Raw genomic sequence first — 19402 nt, forward strand, 5'->3', positions numbered from 1 at the left:
TATTTGGAAAGGGAAAGGTGTGGAGGGCTATGAAAGTAGAGGAGTGTGGCTGCAATTGGATAGCTCTCTCAAAAGACTGCACCTCAAGCAGTGCAGCACTCCCTCAGTACTGCGCTGGCATGCCAGCCTGCATTCTGTGCTCCAAGTACCCAGAGCAGGGCTTGTCAGAGGTCAAAGAGCCAGAGGTCAAACTGAGGGGCTGGCGGAGTACAAAAAAAATGAGGTAAGAAGGTCGCCGGCTCGTATTTTGTACCAGGCTGCCCCACAAGTCCATGTCCTACTTACAGCAATTCTCCATTTCAAAGCCTCATCTTTGAACAGAAAACCCCGATCTGTCTCATTAGATATGATGTCATCAAAAACAGCCCAGTTAACTGAAGGGACCATTTGTGTTGAGATTCTTTACTGAAGGACACAGACATTACTGCTTATTCCAAAGTTTTTTTTTATTGGACTAGAAAGCATTTGTGACAGAACAAAAGATTTGAACAGTGAATATTTTTAATACTAATCAAACATTGCCTGAAATCACCACTCGCCTCTCAGATAACAAGCACATTTGGAAATGAGGTGAGCCTCGATGGCTCCAACACTCTTGTTGTTCATCGCTCTCTGTGGCTTGAAAGGTGCACTGAACATGATGCTCGGTTATCAGTCATTCACTGACCTCAGGACCAAGCAGGTAACAGGTAACTAGCTGGACGGGAAGACGGGCAGATTCAACCTTCATTTCTACACAGCTCAGGTCACAGAGGGTCACCTTCACTTCTGATCATTTTATGACATTGACTTCACTGGGTATTAGACTAAGCAGAATTTATTCTTCCACCAAGAGGAAGCTTCAACAGCAGTTCTTGCTTTTCACGGAGCACGTTCCGGCACAGCGCGGAGTCTCCGTAACCCCGGGCCTATCAGTCAACTTGAAGGGATCCACAACAGCATCCTAAAGAAAGAGGCCAATAAAAAACACATTAAAACCTCAGCATCCAATTACAAAAGCATTTCAGATCCAACCAATGACATTTGTTTGATTAGACTTCTGGGAAACTGTTTTCTATTTTACCCAGTGTGAGTTTTCCTTTAAGCTCTTGGCCAGGTGAATGGTGATTGAGGTGGATGTAAACGACCCCAAATAGGAGTTATAACAGAATCTGGTCTATCCATCTGAACACACTGATTGGTCCTTAACTTAAAGAATAACATCCACAACATTGCAGTATTTGCCAAGCACTGACATGAAATCATAGAATCATAGAAACCCTACAGTGCAGAAGGAGGCCATTCGGCCCATCGAGTCTGCACCGACCACAATCCCACCCAGGCCCTATCCCCACATATTTACCCACTAATCCCTCTAACCTACACATTTTAGGATTCTAAGGGGCAATTTTTAACCTGGCCAATCAGCTAACCCGCACATCTTTGGACTGTGGGAGGAAACCAGAGCAACCGGAGGAAACCCACGCAGACACGAGAAGAATGTGCAAACTCCACACAGACAGTGACCCGAGCCGGGAATCGAACCCAGGACCCTGGAGCTGTGAAGCAGCAGTGCTAACCACTGCGCTACCGTGCCGTTGACATGGTGTCAACCTCACACCAGATCGTCCCATTCCCCGCCTAGCTGGCCACCGAGGACCCATCTCCTTAAACTTGGGATCATCCAAACCTCTGCTGTGTGTGTCTTAACACCATCCAGAACAAAGCAGCCCACTTGACTGGCACCACAACCACCCACTCCCTCCACCACCGACACTCAGTACACACTGCTGCTACTATCTACAAGATGCACTGCAGCAATTCACTAAAGATCGTTAGACAGCACCTTCCAAACCCACAATCACTTCCATCTCAAAGGACAAGGGCAACACCACAAGTTCCCCTCCAAGCCACTCACCATCCTGACGTATAGAATCATAGAATCCCACAGTGCAAGAGGAGGCCATTTGGCCCATCGAATCTGCACCAACCACAATCCCACCCAGGGCCTATCCCCATAACCTCATGCATTTACCCTAGCTGGTCCCCCTGACACTAAGGGGGCAATTTAGCATGGCCAATCCACCTAACCCGCACATTTTTGGACTTGGAAATATATCACCGTTCCTTCGCAGTCGCTGGTTCAAAATCCTGGAATTCCCTCCCAAACGGCACGTGGACTGCTGCGATTCAAGATGGCGGCTCATTACCACCACCCTTCTCAAGGGCAATTAGGGATGGGCAATAAATGCTGGCCAGCCAGCGACACCCATGTCCCATGAATGAATTTTTTAAAACTGGCACCAAACTCCATTCACCCATCACCCCTGTGCTCCTTGACCTACACTGACTCCTGATAAAGCAACATTTTAAAACATTGATTTTAAAATTCTCATCTGATTTTAAATCCCTCCGATGCCTGTTTCTCCCTATCTCTGTAATCCCCTCCAGCCTTCCAGGTCCAGCCTCTTTATCACCACCATTGGTGACAGGAGGCCTCATGGTACAATGGCTGGCATCCCTACCTCTGAGCCAGAAGCTCCAGGTTCAAGTCCCACCCCAGGACCTGGTGACTAAGGAAGGTACGTTCATAATGCGGCCAGACAGGATAAGTGTGATTATATATTTAAAAGGTTGCAGGTTGCTTTAGGAGCTGGTCACATGATTTGATGGTGATGTCATTAGGGTGTTGCCACCAGCTGCTGTTTTATTTTTACTTTTACTTTTGTACTCTGTTCAGTGCAGAGAATATCTTTCAATAAAACCTGTTGTGTGTCAGTTTGAATCTCCATGTGCAAACCACATTCTTTCCTTTCTGTTAAAACCCATAACCCCTAACATAGAATCATAGAATCCCTACAGTGCAGAAGGAGGCCATTCAGCCCATCGAGTCTGCACTGGCGCTGTGAGGCAACAGTGCTAACCACTATGCCACCGTGCCACCCATTGTTAGGACATTACTAGTATCAACCTGAAAAATCCTTCCAACAAGTACAAATGGCAGGTGCTAAGAGAGGGAGAGACTCCTGCTCAGCCACGACTGATGTGGACTGGCACCCCTCAAGCTACCAGCCTCCGGCAACACAGTAGCGACCTATTCCAGGTAAAACCTGCCATGGAAACAGATGAAAGCCTGCCTTGTATACCACTAGGTGTAGGAAGAGAAACAAACCACCACTGGTGGCCGTGCCTTTAGCTGTCAAGGTCCTAAGCTCTGGAATTGCCTCCCTAAATTTCTCCACCTCACTCCCGTCCTTTGAGATGTTCCTCAGAACCTACATCTTTGACCAAGCTTTTGGTTATCAGGCTTAATATCACTCCCTCGTCAAATTTTGGGAGGAAGTGGTGGTTTAGTGGTCATGTCATTAGATAGTAATCCAGAGGCCCAGTCTAACTCTCTGGGGCCACGGGTTCAAATACCACCAGGGCAGCTGGTGGTATTTAACTTCAATTAATAAATCTGAAATTAACAGTTACTCTCAGTAACAATGACCAGGAAACTATTGTTAATTGTTGTAAAAACCCATCTAGTTCATTAATATCCTTTAGGGACGGAAATCTGCTCTCCTTACTTGGTCAGGTCTACATCCGACTTTAGATCCACACCAATGTGATTTGACTCTGAAATGGCCGAGTGAGCTACTTTTTAAAAAATCTGTTCATGGGTCATGGGTGTCGCTGGCTGGCCAGCATTTATTGCCCATCCCTAGTTCCAGAGGGCAGTTGAGAGTTGAAAGTCAACCACATTGCTGTAGGTACATGTAGGCCAGATCAGGTAAGGATGGCAGATTTCCTTCCCTAAAGGACATTAATGAACCAGATGGGTTTTTATGACAATCGACAATGATTTCATGGTCTTCAGTAGAGTCTTAATTCCAGATTTTATTTTTAATTGAATTCAAATTCCACCATCTGCCGTGGCGGGATTTGAATCCAGATCCCCAGGACATTAGCTGAGTTTCTGGATTAATAGTCCAACAACAATACCACTGGACCATCGCCTCAATTGTTAAGATGTCTAAAAGGAATGAAACCAGGCGGATCACTAAGCCTAGGCAATGGAAATAACAGCAGCAAATCCAGCCCTGTTGGCTCTACAAAGTCCTCCTTATTAATATCTGGGAGCTTGTACTAAAATTGGAAGAGTTGTCCCATGGACTAATCAAGCAACAACTGACATTGTCTCTAAGGTATGATTCCGTGAATATGACTATGTCCCAGATACCACCATCACTGTCCCTGGGTATATCCTGTCTCATCGACAGGATCGACCCATCAGACGGGGTGGCACAATGATATTCAGTCAGGAGTTGCCCTGAGAGTCTCCAATGTTGAAGTCTCATGACATCAAGTCAAAGATGGGCAAGGAAATTCTTGCTGATACTACGTACTGCCCCCCCCCCACACCTCCCTAGCCTCCTACCCCACAATCCTTGTGGAGACAAAGTTCTGTCTTCATATTAAGAAAACACTTCAACATGCTGTGTGGCACTGCCACCCTGCTAAATGGGATAGATTGCAAACAGGTCTGGCAACGCAAATATGGGAATTTATGAGGCGCCGTGGGCCACCAGCAGTAGCAGAATTGTACTCGACCACAATCTGTAACCTCATGGCCCGGCATATCCCTCTCTCAACCATTACCACCAGGCCAGGGGATCAACTCTGGTTCAATGAAAAGTGCAAGCGGGCATGCCAGGAGCAACACCCAGTATACCTAAGAACAAGGTGTCAACCTGGAGAAGCTACAATTCAGGACTACTTGCCAAACAATGGAAGGAACATGTGCTGAACAGAGCTGAGTGATTCCAAGACCAACGGATCAAATCTAAGCTCTGCAGTCCTGCCACATCCAGCCATGAATGATGGTGGACAATTAAACAACTCACCGGAGGAGGAGGCTCCACAAATATCCCCATCCTCAATGATGGAGGAGTGTGACAACACACTTCTCCATCACTGTCAGTCTGTGGCTCAGTTGGTAGCACTCACGCCTCTGAATCACAAGGTTCAAGTCCCACTCCAGGATTTCAGCAACCTCCATCGCGCAAACCAGCCTCCCATCTATTGACTCAGTCTACACTTCTCACTGCCTCGGAAAAGCAGCCAACATAACCAAGGACCCCACGCACTCCGGACATTCTCTCTTCCACCTTCTTCTGTCAGGAAAAAGATATGATGTGGAGATATGATCTGACGAAGGAGCAGCGCTCCGAAAGCTAATGGTGTTTGCTACCAAATAAACCTGTTGGACTTTAACCTGGTGTTGTTAAAACTCTTACCGAGGAAAAAGATACACAAGTTTGAGGACACGTACCAACTAACTGAAGAACAACTTCTTCCCTGCTGCCATCAGACTTTTGAATGGACCTATCTCACATTAAGTTGATATTTCTCTACACCCTAGCTGTGACTGTAACTCTACATTCTGCACCTTCTCCTTTCCTTCTCTATGTACGGTATGCTTTTTCTGCATAGCGCGCAAGAAACAATCATTTTCACCATATGTTAATACATGTGACAATAATAAATCAAATCAAATCAAGGCTGACACTTCAGTGCAGTACTGAGGAAGTGCTGCCCTGTTGGAGCAAGGCATCATTCTCTGGATGAAAGTTAAACTGAGGTTTCATCTTCCTGTTCAGGTGGATGTGGAAGATCCTATGGCACTATTTAAGGCGGAGCAGGGGAGGTCTCCCTGATGTCATGGCCAATATTCATCCTGCAATCAACATTGATTTTCCAGTCATTATCACATTGTTAACTACATTCACAGGTGTTGCAGAATATGGATGTCAGTCTGTGATGGCGGCAACACAATGAAAGTAGAAGTTATTCCCCGGGGAAAAGTGCGTGCACATACATTGCACGGTGTGGCAACACTCAAAGGACAGGCTACAGTGGAGACTGGACAAGGAATGTGGGTTACCAACACCTCCACAGGTGCCTTCAGCAGAAGGAAGACATTTGGATGGGGAATCATCCTGAGCACAAGATTACAATGTATAATCTTCCGAGCAGCGGCAATGATGGTTGGATTGCCGTTGAGATTAAAAATTCCCCCCGACTCGAAGCTGCTGTGCATTTTGTCTGGGGTCTTACAGAAACGTACAGTGCAAGGTCCCTTAAAGAGGGCGGCACGGTGGCACAGTGGTTAGCACTGCTGCCTCACAGCGCCAGGGACCCGGGTTCAATTCCAGCCTTGGGTCACTGTCTGTGTGGAGATGGCACATTCTCCCCGTGTCTGCGTGGGTTTCCTCCAGGTGCTCCAGTTTCTTCCCGCAGTCCAAAGATGTGCAAGTTAGTTGGACTGGCCAAGCTAAATTGCTCCTTAGTGTCCCAAAATGTATTGATTAGTGGGATTAGAGGGGTAACTACTTGGGGTTATGGGGATAGGGCCTGGGTAAGATGCTCTGTCAGAAAGTAAGTGCAGACTCGATGGGCTGAATGGCCTTCTCTTGCACTGTAGGGATTCCATAAGAACCTTATTGAGGGGAGTGGAGTCAGGGCAAGATTGGACACAGCTTTTACAACAGCAGCTGCCATCCGGTATGTTTAAATGTTCAGCCTTTGAATGTTAGTGAATGGATGAGTGAGGGAGTGAATGGGTAGGGTGGGTGAGGAGGGTAAAGCAGGCAGGGTAGATGAGGTGGGTAAGGTGCATGACGTGGGTAAGGTGGTACTAATGGCCAGGGTAGGTGAGATGGACAGGTGAGTGAATGGGTTGGGCTGGAGGAGATTAGTTGAGTTGGGTGGGGAGGGTTGGCGGGCATTGCGGGGGTTAGTTGTGTGGTAGTTGGATGTCAGTCAGGGGATGTCACATGGTGGGGTAGCTGAGAGGGGTTGTTGGATGGTCAGGGGTGTATTTGGGTTGGGGTAGTCAGGTCTGGTTGGGTTTTAGGGATAGTCTGGCCTGGGGTGAGGAGGCCAGTTGTGGAGTTTTCCAGGGATTAGACTAGGTTTTAATCTGTCTAACGATTCCTGGGTAACTAACCAGGTAAGTACATTGGAAATGTCCAAAGTCTCTGACTCTGAAACATTGGAGACATTCGCAGGGAGCAGGGAAATTGTCAATCAGTGGTTTAAATATTCTGAGCAATTTCTATGTTGGTGCACAGGTCAGGTCTTATGCAGAGTCAGGATTCACACCATCAGTCATACAGCCCATCTCCAACAATCAGGAAATCGGAAAATCTGGCCCACAATATCCCGATTCCTGTGGGACCATCGTTCACTAATAATGCAAACATTCGTGAACATCTGTTACCCTTTCAATGGAAAATCTGAATGATTGCAACAAATAATTCCTCCAACCATTCGAAATATCTGGCAAGGTCAGAGAGCAGAGAATTGATAATGTGCTGGGAACATCAAGAGGCAGCTTCCTGGGTGGTCTCTGATGTACTGCCTTGAGGATAACTAACAATTGTTGATAGGTACAAGGTTCCTGATGCTTTTTATCAGAACATAAAGTTCACTACATAACCCCACAGCTTCTCGAGATTACATTTCTTATTCTGAGATTATTACCATGTGTTCTAGGTTTCCCAGCCAGGGGGAATGTTTTCTCAGCACCTGCCCTGTCAAGGTCCTTAAGAATATGTTTCAATCAAATGATCTTTCATTCCTCTAAATCTCGGAGAACTTGTGTCTAGTCCTCATCCCAGGAATCAGTCTCGTGAACCTTTGACACAATTCCCTCCAAAGGTGAGTATATCCTTCCTTTGGAGAGCAAATCTGTACACAGTATTCGAGTTGTGCCCTTTATAACTGTGGCAAGACTCTTTTCCTGATATCACCCAATTCCTTTATAATAAGGGCTATCTTCCCATGCACTTCCCTAATTGCTTGCTGGGCACCCAACACCCACAATGTGCAGGCCAACCAGACATGTTGGCGAACCTTGTCATCAGCGCGGGCCAAATGTCACTGCTCATTTTGGTTTCTTGTGGAATTCTTGGTCCAGTCCGCCCTGTTCCGAGTCTACCTGCTTTCCAACCTTCAGCTGCTGTGAGATCCAATATTTCAACAGGTCCGACAGTGCCTTAAAAAGCCTAAAGCAACATGCCATTGGGGAAATATGAACGTCTGAGGGGAACATTTTGTTCTAAAGATGTCCTGATTTAACAAGTTTATTATCTGGACTTGTTTACCTCAATCACGCGCAACATAATTGTGCAGAGTCTTCCAAATTCAGGTTAACCTTGCCTGTCGTCTGGAACAACTGCAAATAACTGGCAGCTGGAGTTTAAAAACCAAACTATCGGTTCAAGAAAAAGGAGCAGTAAAATCTACTTTATAGAGTTCTTTGGACCGGTCAACCAACCAAATAACCAGCTAAATAATTGAGAAGGATGTGATGGGAATGTTACCAGACTCGTAATCCAGAAATCTGTACTAATAGTAGAGAATGCTAGTTAAATCTGTACTGTTTCCAGTTAACTCTGTACCAATAGCAGATAATGCTAGTTAAATCTGTACTAATGCTAGTTAAATCTGTACTAATAGTAGAGAATGCTAGTTAAATCTGTACTAATAGTTGAGAATGTTAGTTAAGTCTGTACTATTTGCAGTTAAATCTGTACTAATAGCAGATAATGCTAGTTAAATCTGTACTAGTAGTAGAGAATGCTAGTTAAATCTGTACTAATGCTAGTTAAATCTGTACTAATAGTAGAGAATGCTAGTTAAATCTGTATTAATGCTAGTTAAATCTGTACTAATTCTAGTTAAATTTGAAATAATAGAAGATAATGATGGTTAAATCTGTACTAATAGTAGAGAATACTAGTTAAATCTGTACTATTTCTCGTTAAATTTATACCAAAAGCAGAGAATGCTAGTTAAATCTGTACTAATAGTAGAGAATGCTAGTCAAATCTGTACTAATGCCAGCTAAATCTGTAATAATAGAAAATGCTAGTTAAATCTGAACTAATGCTAGTTAAATCTGTACTAATAGAGAATGCTAGTTAAATCCGTACTAATGCTAGTTAAATCTGTACTAATAGTAGTGAATGCTAGTTAAATCTGCACTAGTGCTAATTAAATCTGTACTAATAGTAGAGAATGCTAGTCAAATCTGTACTAATGCTAGTTAAATCTGTACTAATGCTAGTTAAATCTGTACTAATAGTAGATAATGCTAGTTAAATCTGTACTAATAGTAGAGATGCTAGTTAAATCCCCCCATGACTGTTTGAGAAATTGGATTCAAATCTAAAAACCTGGAATATTTTTTTAAAATCCTTAAAAGCAACCAGGAATCTGTAAAAACTGATAACCTTTAAGGAAGGAAAGCTCTGATCTTTACTTGTTCCAACTCCCATCCCACACCCGACCCCTTTGAAATACTCAGTTGTATCAAACTTCTCGTCACTTTCTGAGGGAATCTTGCGATGGACAATAAATGTAAGAATAGAATCTGGAAAAGAGGCAAGGGAGGGGAAAATGAGGTGGAAAGGATAATTAAAGTTTCAGTAACTAAAAAATAAAATAATTGCAGCAAAATGGAAAGCTCAAAAAGATCGTGAAAAAGGAGAAGTTCCAAAAATATCCGGTGCTTGATCCCTGACACCTCAGAATCTTGCTCTCACTGGGTGTCTGAAGCAGCCCTGAAACAGTCACACAACTCCCGAACGGAAAATTCCAGATTTCTAAAGGTTTCCTTTCAAATCACAATCAAAAAGCAACATTAAATTGATGGGCGGCAGCGACACACCACCAAGAATAAAGGTTCAGTGCTAAAAAAAAAGTGTTTATTTATTAGTGTCACAAGTAAGGCTTACATTAACACTGCAATGAAGTATTTGTGAAAATCCCCTAGTCGCCACACTCCGGCGCCTGTTCGGGTACACTGAGGGAGAATTTCGCACGGCCAATCCACCTAACCAGCACGTCTTTCAGGCTGTGGGAGGAAACCGGAGCACCCAGAGGAAACCCACGCAGACACGGGGAGGACGCACAGACCACACAGACAGTGACCCAAGGCGGGAATCGAACCCGATCGAACTTAATTCCAACTTTAGTTTATGATTTCCACAGTTCAGTTCACATTATTGAATAATCCTTTTTCTTTCATAAGTTCAAAGAGAACAAACTGAATGATCAGAAAAGGTCTATATGGATATGTCCGTTAACATGTTAACAGCCACCAGTCTGTCTCTCACTGTTGCCCAGAGGCAGTCAAGGCTAAACACAATTTTGTTCTGGACCCTTTCTGGTCATTGTTACAGAGAGCCTTGGGAAAATTTGTTACTTCAAAATGTTGGATGTTTTAAGTAAAATGAAGTCATACAATTTGAGATAAAAATAGAGAGAGAATGGAATCTTAGATCCTCAAACAAAATAATCTGACAGCTCTGTGCACGTATGGGAAGATGATTCAGAGGCCTTTTGTTGCCTCCATAATGACACCCGAGTATCAAAGTGTAGCTTCACCACTTGCTGAGTTTGCCCTGTGTGTCCCCTGTTCACCCCTCACCTTTGTGCTCCATGATCTTCATTGGCTCCCAGTTAAACAACGTCTGGTTTTTAAAATTCTCCTCCCTGATGCCTTCATGGCCTCACTCCCTCTCTATCTCCGTAATCTCCTCCAGACCCACAACCCTCTGAGATATCGGCGCTCCTCAAATTCTGGCTTCACTGCTTCACCATTGCTGGCCATGCCATCAATCTCCTTGGTGCCGAGCTTGGGAATTCCCTCCGTAAACCTCTCTATCTCTCTCCTCCTTTAAGACACTCTACCTCTTTCACCAAAGTTTCAGTCAGCTGACCTATTTTATGCTGCATGTGTCATACTTGGTTTTATAATGCTCTTGTGAAGTGTCTTGGAATGTTTTATGTTAAAAGGTGCAATTTAAATATAAGCTATTGTTGTTAGACTGAATCAAGTCCAGTCTAAGATTCAATTATCACACTGTGCTGAAATAGCTGATTGCAGCCGGCGGGATGCTTGGGGCAGCACACATTAGCTTCGGGACTAGGCAGGGTTTCTGCTCCGGATTACTGTCCTATGTCCACTGGAAAGTGTGCGCCTCTGCCAATAAAGAAAGGCTAGGAGCATGTTCCGCTGTAGTACTGGGCAGCACGGTGGCACAGTGGTTAGCACTGCTGCCTCACAGTACCAGGGACCCAGGTTCAATTCCACACTGTCTGTGTGAAGTTTGCACATTCTCCCCATGTCTGTGTGGGTTTTCTCCAGGTGTTCCGGTTTCCACCCATAGTCCAAAGATGTGCAGGTTAGGTGGATCGGCCACGCTGGATTGTCCCTTAGTGTCCAAAAGATGCATAGGATAGGTAGATGTGCGGGGGATTACAAGGATAGGGGTTTTGTGACAGTCACTGAAGACTCGATGGGCCAAATGGTCTCCTTCTGCACTGCAGGGATTCGATGACCTTCCCCACCCATCAGCCACTCCTACTCCGCCACCTCTGTCCCTTCACTCCCACTATTAAATAACTCACAAATAGACAAAGAAGGGCCATGCCAATGAGATGTCAGACTGTGGCCAGGTGATTGGGAACCATGAAATAACCTGTTATTGCCATTTATCAGTGCTGTTCTGTTCCAAATAAGACTCTCAGTGACTTTGGTTGTCCAGTAGTTATGAAGATGAAAAATGCAGTGTGAGGTTGTGTTCCTAATTTGTATTTAATCATTACCGTCTGAAATAATGCGTCATGTTTGGTCTTGAATGGAAGTTGTGTCTGTCTGCACAATGCTGCATTCAGTAAACAACAATAAGGGAAAAATCCACAACAAAATATACACGTCTATAAATGCTTGAGAGTCCCACTATCAGGGCGGCACGCTAGCAGTGGTTCGCACTGCTGCCTCACAGCGCCAGGGACCCGGGTTCGATTCCCGGCTCGGTTCTGTGCTGGTAGGTGCTGCGGTTTCATAGAATCCCTACAGTGCTGAATCCCACCCAGGCCCTATCCCCATAACCCCCACGTATTTACCCTGCTGATCCCCCTGACACGAAGGGACAATTTAGCATGGCCAATCAACCTAACCTGCACATCTTTGGACTGTGGGAGGAAACGGGAGCACTCGGAGGAAACCCACGCAGACATGGGGAGAACGTGCAAACTCCACACAGACAGTGACCCAAGGCTGGAATTGAACCCGGGTCCCTGGCGCTTTGAGGCAGCACTGCTAACCACTGTGCCACCGTGCCACCCCAAAGACAGGCTGGTTAGGTGCATTGGCCATGCTAAATTCTCTCTGTGTATCCGAACAGGCGCCGGAGTGTGGTGACTAGGGGATTTCCACAGTAGCTTCATTGTAGTGTTAATGTAAGCCCACTTGTGACGAACAAAAAAAAACTCTTACTCTTGTGCTTCCCAGTTCCTTTTGATCAGTTCAACAGAAGAAGAAACAGTTTTGGTGTTAGTTTTAAATGCTCCAGACTAATTCTACTCTAGAATTTTCCTTTACTCAGTGTCTTTTCTACACCCTTGTGAGTAAGTGGAAATTGCCACTGTGAGTGGTCTCAGTTAATGTTTTAATTTCAGTTAAGTTTCCAAGAAAATTCCTCAAATATATAGACTTTTTCCTGATGTTTTGAAGTTCATTTGGGGGAAAAAGGATCAATCAGAAGGTTTGAAACTTGTGAAATAAATTCCAAGAATTACCTTTCATCCCAAACTTGGAAGTTTTAAAACTATTTTTGTTTCCCTCCATTTTGTTTCTGCCTCACTCTTGCGGGGGGGCAGGGTGGCGGCAGAGGGAGGAAAGTTGTGTTCTTTAAGAACTGGCAGGTGAAACTAGAACTCAGGGGCATGGTCTCAAAATACAGGGGGAGCAGATTTAGGACTGAGTTGAGGAGGAACTTCTTCACCCAAAAGGTTGTGAATCTGTGGAATTCCCTGCCCAGGGAAGCAGTTGAGGCTACCTCATTGGATGTTTTTAAGGCAAGGATAGATAAGTTTTTGAACAGTGAAGGAATTAAGGGTTATGGTGAGTGGGCGGGTAAGTGGAGCTGAGTCCACAAAAAGATCAGCCATGATCTTATTGAATGGCGGAGCAGGCTCGAGGGGCCAGATGGTCTACTCCTGCTCCTAGTTCTTATGTTCTTATGTTCTAAAAGAAACACTGTTATCTGCTAGGTGACCCTTTATCTCCCAGCCTTTCAAAAATGTATTCATTCATGGGTTGTGGGCGCCCATCGCTGGCATCGTTTGTTGCCCATCCCTAATTGCCCTCGAGAAGGTGGTGATGAGCTGCTGCGGTCTAAGCAGTGGGGGACATCCACAGTGCTGTGGGAAGGGAATTTGACCCAGTGACTAGGAAGGAACGGCGGTATAGTTTCCAAAACAGGATTGTGTCAGGGACAGCACGGTGGCACAATGGTTAGCATCGCTGCCTCACAGCGCCAGGGACCCGGGTTCAAATCTGGCCTTGGGTCACCGTCTGTGTGGAGTTTGCACATTCTTCCCGTGTCTGCGTGGGTTTACTCCGGGTGCTCCAGTTTCCTCCCGCAGTCCAAAGATGTGCGAGTTATGTGGATTGGCCGTGTTAAGTTACCCCTGAGAGTCCCAAGATATGTAGATTATGGGGATTAGTGGGGTAAATACCTGGGGTTACAGGAATAGGGGGGGGGGGGGGGGGGGGTGCGGCTGGGGTAAGATGCTTTGCCAGAGATTCGGTGCAGACTTGATGGGCCAAATGGCTTCTTCTGCACTGTCGAGATTCTAGAATTCAACGGTGTAATACTTGGAGGAGAACCTGCACATGGGGGCACTCTCATTCATCTGCTGCCCTCGCTCTTCAGATTGGTGGAGGACGGAGTTTGGGAGGTGCCTCCATCTGTCTATCTTTGCTGTGTCCTGCCTTCTGGATGTTGCTATGACAACTAACCCACCGACCCCCTTCCTCTCTCGTTTTTCCAGGTTTTAATCCAACTGTCCAACATCCCTTCACATTGACAAACCCCCAGAAGTAGCTGAGGTGAGCAGCATTGATACATTTACAGAGAAGATACTTCAGTGGCTCCAAAGATGTGTAGGTTAGGTGGATTGGCTGTGCGCAATTGCCCCTTAGTGTCAGGAGGACTAGCAGGGTAAATACGTGGGGTTACAGGGATAGGTTGGGATTGTGGTCGGTGCAGGCTCAATGGGCCAAATGGCCCCCTTCTGCACTGTAGGGATTCTATGATTCTAAATGCATGAAAGACAAAGGAGTAATGGATTTGCTGACAGGACAAGATGAGGCAGGGTTGGAAGAAGCTTGTGTGGGGCATAAGCACCAGCAGAGACCACATGGGTCCAAAGGTCTGTCTTTCTGCTGCAAACCCTGAGTAACATTCATCATGCCAGCTCCTGCCACAACTCATTCTCTCTCAGGATTTCAAAAATTGCAGAAACTTTGGCCCATTCAGCCTTTGTTCACGTTCTGTACTGCTTTTACCTTCGATTTAATGGGTGGACACTCGGTGGCGCCGGCAGCCATTTTCCCAACTGGCTTAATGGTGAACGCATTGGCAAAGCGGGAGCTCTTGAGAACTGCAGCCGTCTCTTCATCCACAGTTACTGCCTCTCCTTCCTGAGCAACACAATAAATAAAAAACATTTCAATCTGCAACCTGCAAAGTGGCCATTGGCAAGACTGTGATCACTCATCCTCGAAATGTAAAACTCGCTGCCACACAAGGCAGTTGCGATGAATAAGCTCAAATGTGTTCAGAAGGGAAACTAGATGAGTACATGAGAGGAAAGGGAATAGAAAGATATACGGAAAAGATGAGGTGGAATGAGAGATATCTCAACTGTACAGGCCCCTTTGGGAATTTATCGGTTTTGAGCTGTTTTAAGTCGGAATTGTTTTGTTTTATTAATTTATCCAGTGGATATGCCCAAGGCTAGCATTTATTGCCCATGCCTAACTGCCCTTCAGAAGGTGATGGGAAGTAACATTCTTGAGTAGAACGGCATGGTTTGCTAGACCACTTCCGAGTTCAGAGACAATCATATTACTGTGGGCCTGGAGTCACATAGAAGCCAGGCCAGGTTAAGTTTGGCAGATTTCCTCCCCTAAAGGATATTTGTGAACAAGGCAGGTTTTTCATGAAAATCTGATAGTTTCACAATCACCATTACTGATCTGTACACTTTTTCTATTCCAGATTTTATTCATTTAATTTAATTTAAATTATGGGGAGAAAGTAACATGCTGTCAAAGCTTTTCACTTGCACTCACCAGGACAGATGCGAGAATACCCAATTTCTAAGGGAACAACAATTTCTGCTGCATGAGACAAAGGGTTTTGATTCGTTGGAAAGTTGGTTCGGATTGGTCGAGATATTGCTATGGCGAATGTACCAAGGAACTATTGCCCTTATGCTTTTGTTTATTCAAAATGTTTGGACACATTCCTTTCGCCAGGTCCCAGCATCTGAACACAAGACAAAAAGAACCAACTCTCTTATCTCTTTTTTCAACAATAGAAACTAGAAGCAGGAGGAGGCCATTCCGCCCTTCGAGCCTGCTCCGCCATTCATTTTGATCATGGCTGATCATCAAATTCAATATCCTGATCCCCCCTTCCCCCCATAATCCTCGATCCCTTTAGCCCCTAGAGCTATATTTAATTTCTTCTTGAAATCAGAAAACATTTTGGCCTCAGCTACTTTCTGTGGCAGTGAATTCCACACATTCACCACCCTCTGGGTGAAGAAATTTCTCCTCATCTCAGTCCTAAAACTATGACCTCTAGTTCTGAAATCCCCACCATTGGGAACATTCTTTCTGAATCTACCCTATCTAACTCTCTTAGAATTTTATAGTTTCTATGGGATCCCCTCTCTCTCTCCTAAATTTCATGAATATAATCCTAACCAACTTAGTCTCTCCTCATATGACAGACCTGCCATCCCAGGAATCATTCTGGTAAACCATTGCTGTACTCGCTCTATAGCAAGGACATCCTTCCTCAGATAAGGAAACTGCACACAATACTCCAGGTGTGGCCTCACCAACACCCTATACAATTGCAGTAAAACATTCCTATCCCTATACTCAAATCCGCTCGCTATGAAGACCAACATACCATTTGTCTTCTTTACTGCCTGCTGTACCTGTGCGCTTACTTTCAGTAATTGATGCACGAGGACACCAAGGTCTCACTGTGTATCCACCTCTTTCAATTCAAGTAATAATCTGTCTTCCTATTATTGCTACCAAAGTGGATAACCTCACATTTATCCACATTATACTGCATCTGCCATGCAGATGCCCACACACTCAGCCTGTCCAAATCACACTGAAGCATCTCTGCATCCTCCTCACAGCTCACCCTCCAACTTTGTATCATCTGCAAATTTGGAGATAATACATTTAGTTCCGTCTTCCAAATCAGTAATACATAATGTGAACAGTTGGAGTCCAAGACAGATCTCTGCGGAACCCCACTAGTCACTGACTGCCAATCAGAAAAAGATCCATTTATGCCAACCTTTTGCTTCCTATCTGCTTTCTATCCTCAAGACATTATCTGCAGTCCCATGTGATTTAACTTTAATTGGTAGTCTATTATGTGAGACCTTGTCGAAAGCCTTCTGAAAGTCTAAATAAACCACATCCACTGGTTCTCCTCGGTCAATTCTACTAGTTACATCCTCAAAGAATTCCAATAGATTCACCAAGCATGACTTCTGTTCAATACTTACGGTGTGTATTAACAAATAATTATTTGAATTGAAATTCCTCAAATGCCATGGTGGGATTTTCATAAAATCATAGGATCCCTCGAGTGCAGAAGGAGGCCATTTGGCCCATCGAGTCTGCACTGACTCTCTGACAGAGCATTTTACCCAGGCCCTATCCCCATAACCCCACACATTTATCCCGCTAATTCCCCTAACCTACACATCTTGGGATACTAAGGGGCAATTTAGCATGGCCAATCCACCTAACCTGCACATATTTGGATTGTGGGTGGAAACCAGAGCACCCGGAGGAAACCCACGCAGACACGAGGAGAACATGCAAACTCCACACAGACAATGTGGAATTAAACCTGGGTCCATGGTGCTTTGAGGCAGCAATGCTCACCACTGTTCCATCCATCTGGATTGTAAGGATTGTTACTTCAGGGGCCTTCAGGATTACTAGCCCAGTTAGGTAACTATGCTACCATACCCACTGCGGAAGTCAATGCTGTTTTTAAGTTGCAGATCTTGATTTTCTTGAGTAGATTAGAATTTGAAATCCGACCCTTACTTTAAATGTGTAGTTGACATCAAACTCCAACATTTCTTTAAAGCCTCCGATTGAGCCTTTGTAAGTAATTGAGCATTTCTCTCTCGGAGAGCTGTCCGGGATTTTAAATAATCGATACGTGGCAGAAACAAACTTGCAGTCACCTAAACAGAGAAAAAAAAAGATGGTCTGTATCAAAATTTACAACAATCCCCTCAACCAAGATTGAAATTAAATCAAAATTCCAAACATTTTGCTTTTATTTAAATTCAAACAATGTGAAAATAGGCCGGTGGCTTCAAGTGACAGGAATACACAAACAGAAGTCAGCTGTGAGACTTCACTGCTTTACAGGAAGAACCAGGTCTTCATAACATTGTCACAGAATCACAGAATTATTCAGCACGGGAGGTCATTCATCTAGGCGTGTCCACAAGAAGATATCCAATTAGTCCTCTCCCCTACTCTTTCCTCAGATACCTCACTGTACCATTGCTAACAACCCAGGTCAACCAACCTTGGTCCAGTGAAGATTCCAGGAGGGCAAGCCAGGAACAGCACCTAAAAATGTGTCAACCTGGTGAAGCTACAAGCCAGGGCTACTCACTTGCTAAACAGTGGAAGCAGCATGCAATAGACAAAGCGAAGTGATCCCACAACCAATAGTTCAGATCAACGCTCTGCAAAGGAGGTCTTGTGGCAGTGGGTTAGTGTCCTTGCCTCCGCGCCAGTAACCCCAGGTTCAAGTCCCACCCCAGGACTTGATGGCCAAGGAAGATTCGTTTATAACGCGGCCAAACAGGTCAACCTGTAAATCCTTCCAAACACACACCAATGGCTGGTGGTAAGAGCGGGAGACTCCTGGTCAGTCACGCTTGATGTGGAGCGGCGCTCCCTCAAGGGCGGCACGGTGGCACAGTGGTTAGCACTGCTGCCTCACAGGACTAGGGACCTGGAATCAATTCCGGCCTCAGGTCACTGTCTGTGCAGAGTCTGCACATTCTCCCCGTGTCTGCGTGGGTTTCCTCCGGTTGCTCCGGTTTCCTCCCGCAGTCCCAAGATGTGTGGGTTAGGTTGATTGATCATGATAAATTGACCCTAGTGTCAGGGGGCTTAGCAGGGTAAATATGTGGGGTTACAGGAATAGGGCCTGGGTGGAATTGTGGTTGGTGCAGACTCGATGGGCCGAATGGACTCCTTCTGCAGTTTGGGGATTCTATGATTTTATTTCCTCCGGGTGCTCCGGTTTCCTCCCACAGTCCGAAAGATGTGCTGGTTAGGTGCATTGGCCATGCTAAATTCTCCCTCAGTGTATCCGAACAGGCGCCGGAGTGTGGCGACTAGAGGATTTTCACAGTAACTTCATTGCAGTGTGAATGTAAGCCTTACTTGTGACAAATAAATAAATAAACTAAACTAAAAACAGTTGCCAATGGTGGTGGCCAACTAAGCGGTGGAGTAGGTTCCATGAATACCCCCAGCCTGAATGATGGTGGAGCCGAGGATGTCACTGCAAACAGCAAAGTCAGTGCATTCATGACCATCTCCAGTCAAGCGTGCCGAGTCAATGATAATCTTGGCCTCCACCCACTCGCATAGATACCAATTAGATTCGCTTCACATGATATCCAGAAGCAGTTGAGTATAGTGGATAGAACCCAACACCACCTGGGCTGGAATACACCACCTTAAACATTCACTCCCTCCTCCACTGATGCACTCAGCGCACCAAGGCTCCTTCAACAGCACCTTCCAAACCCGAGACCTCTACCATCTAGGCGGACAAAGGCAGCAGACTCATGGAAACACCACCACTTGCAGGTTCCCCTCCAACTCACACACCATCCTGACTTGGAAATCTTTTAGCTGTTCCTTCACTGTCGCTGGGTCAAAATCCTGGAACTCCCTCCCTAACAGCACGGTGGCTGTACCTACACTACTGCAGCGGTTTAAGATGCTAGTTCACCAACACCTCTTCAAGGGCAATTAAGGATGGGTAATAAATAATGGCCTTCTCTGAAACACTCACATTGCACTGAACAAACTTCCACGCATCCCTGATTTTAACCGCTGTTCCATTAGGGGCAGTGCCTACAGCTGCCAGGGCACTAGCATTCCTTCTCTGAACCTCCCCACCCCTCTCCTCCTTTAGGATACTCCTTAAAGTTTAAGTTTTAAGTTTCTAAGTTTATTTATTAGTGTCACAAGTAGGCTTACATT

General features: G+C 45.3%; 1 protein-coding gene across 1 annotated transcript in view; it reads right to left on the reverse strand.

Moving 5' to 3' along the window:
• Positions 1-426: 426 nt before the first annotated feature.
• The window catches only part of as3mt (arsenite methyltransferase), a 48506-nt gene continuing 29530 nt past the window's right edge, over positions 427-19402 (reverse strand). Inside the window, exons 9-11 of the mRNA XM_078224346.1 lie at positions 17204-17346; positions 14393-14527; positions 427-943 (exon numbers count right to left, since the gene is read on the reverse strand). Of these exons, the coding sequence (XP_078080472.1) occupies positions 842-943; positions 14393-14527; positions 17204-17346 (380 nt within the window). The 3' untranslated portion in view covers positions 427-841. The remainder of the gene's footprint in view (positions 944-14392; positions 14528-17203; positions 17347-19402) is intronic.

The sequence above is a fragment of the Mustelus asterias genome, chromosome 11 (genome assembly GCF_964213995.1).
Source record: "Mustelus asterias chromosome 11, sMusAst1.hap1.1, whole genome shotgun sequence".
Lineage (NCBI taxonomy): Eukaryota > Metazoa > Chordata > Chondrichthyes > Carcharhiniformes > Triakidae > Mustelus > Mustelus asterias.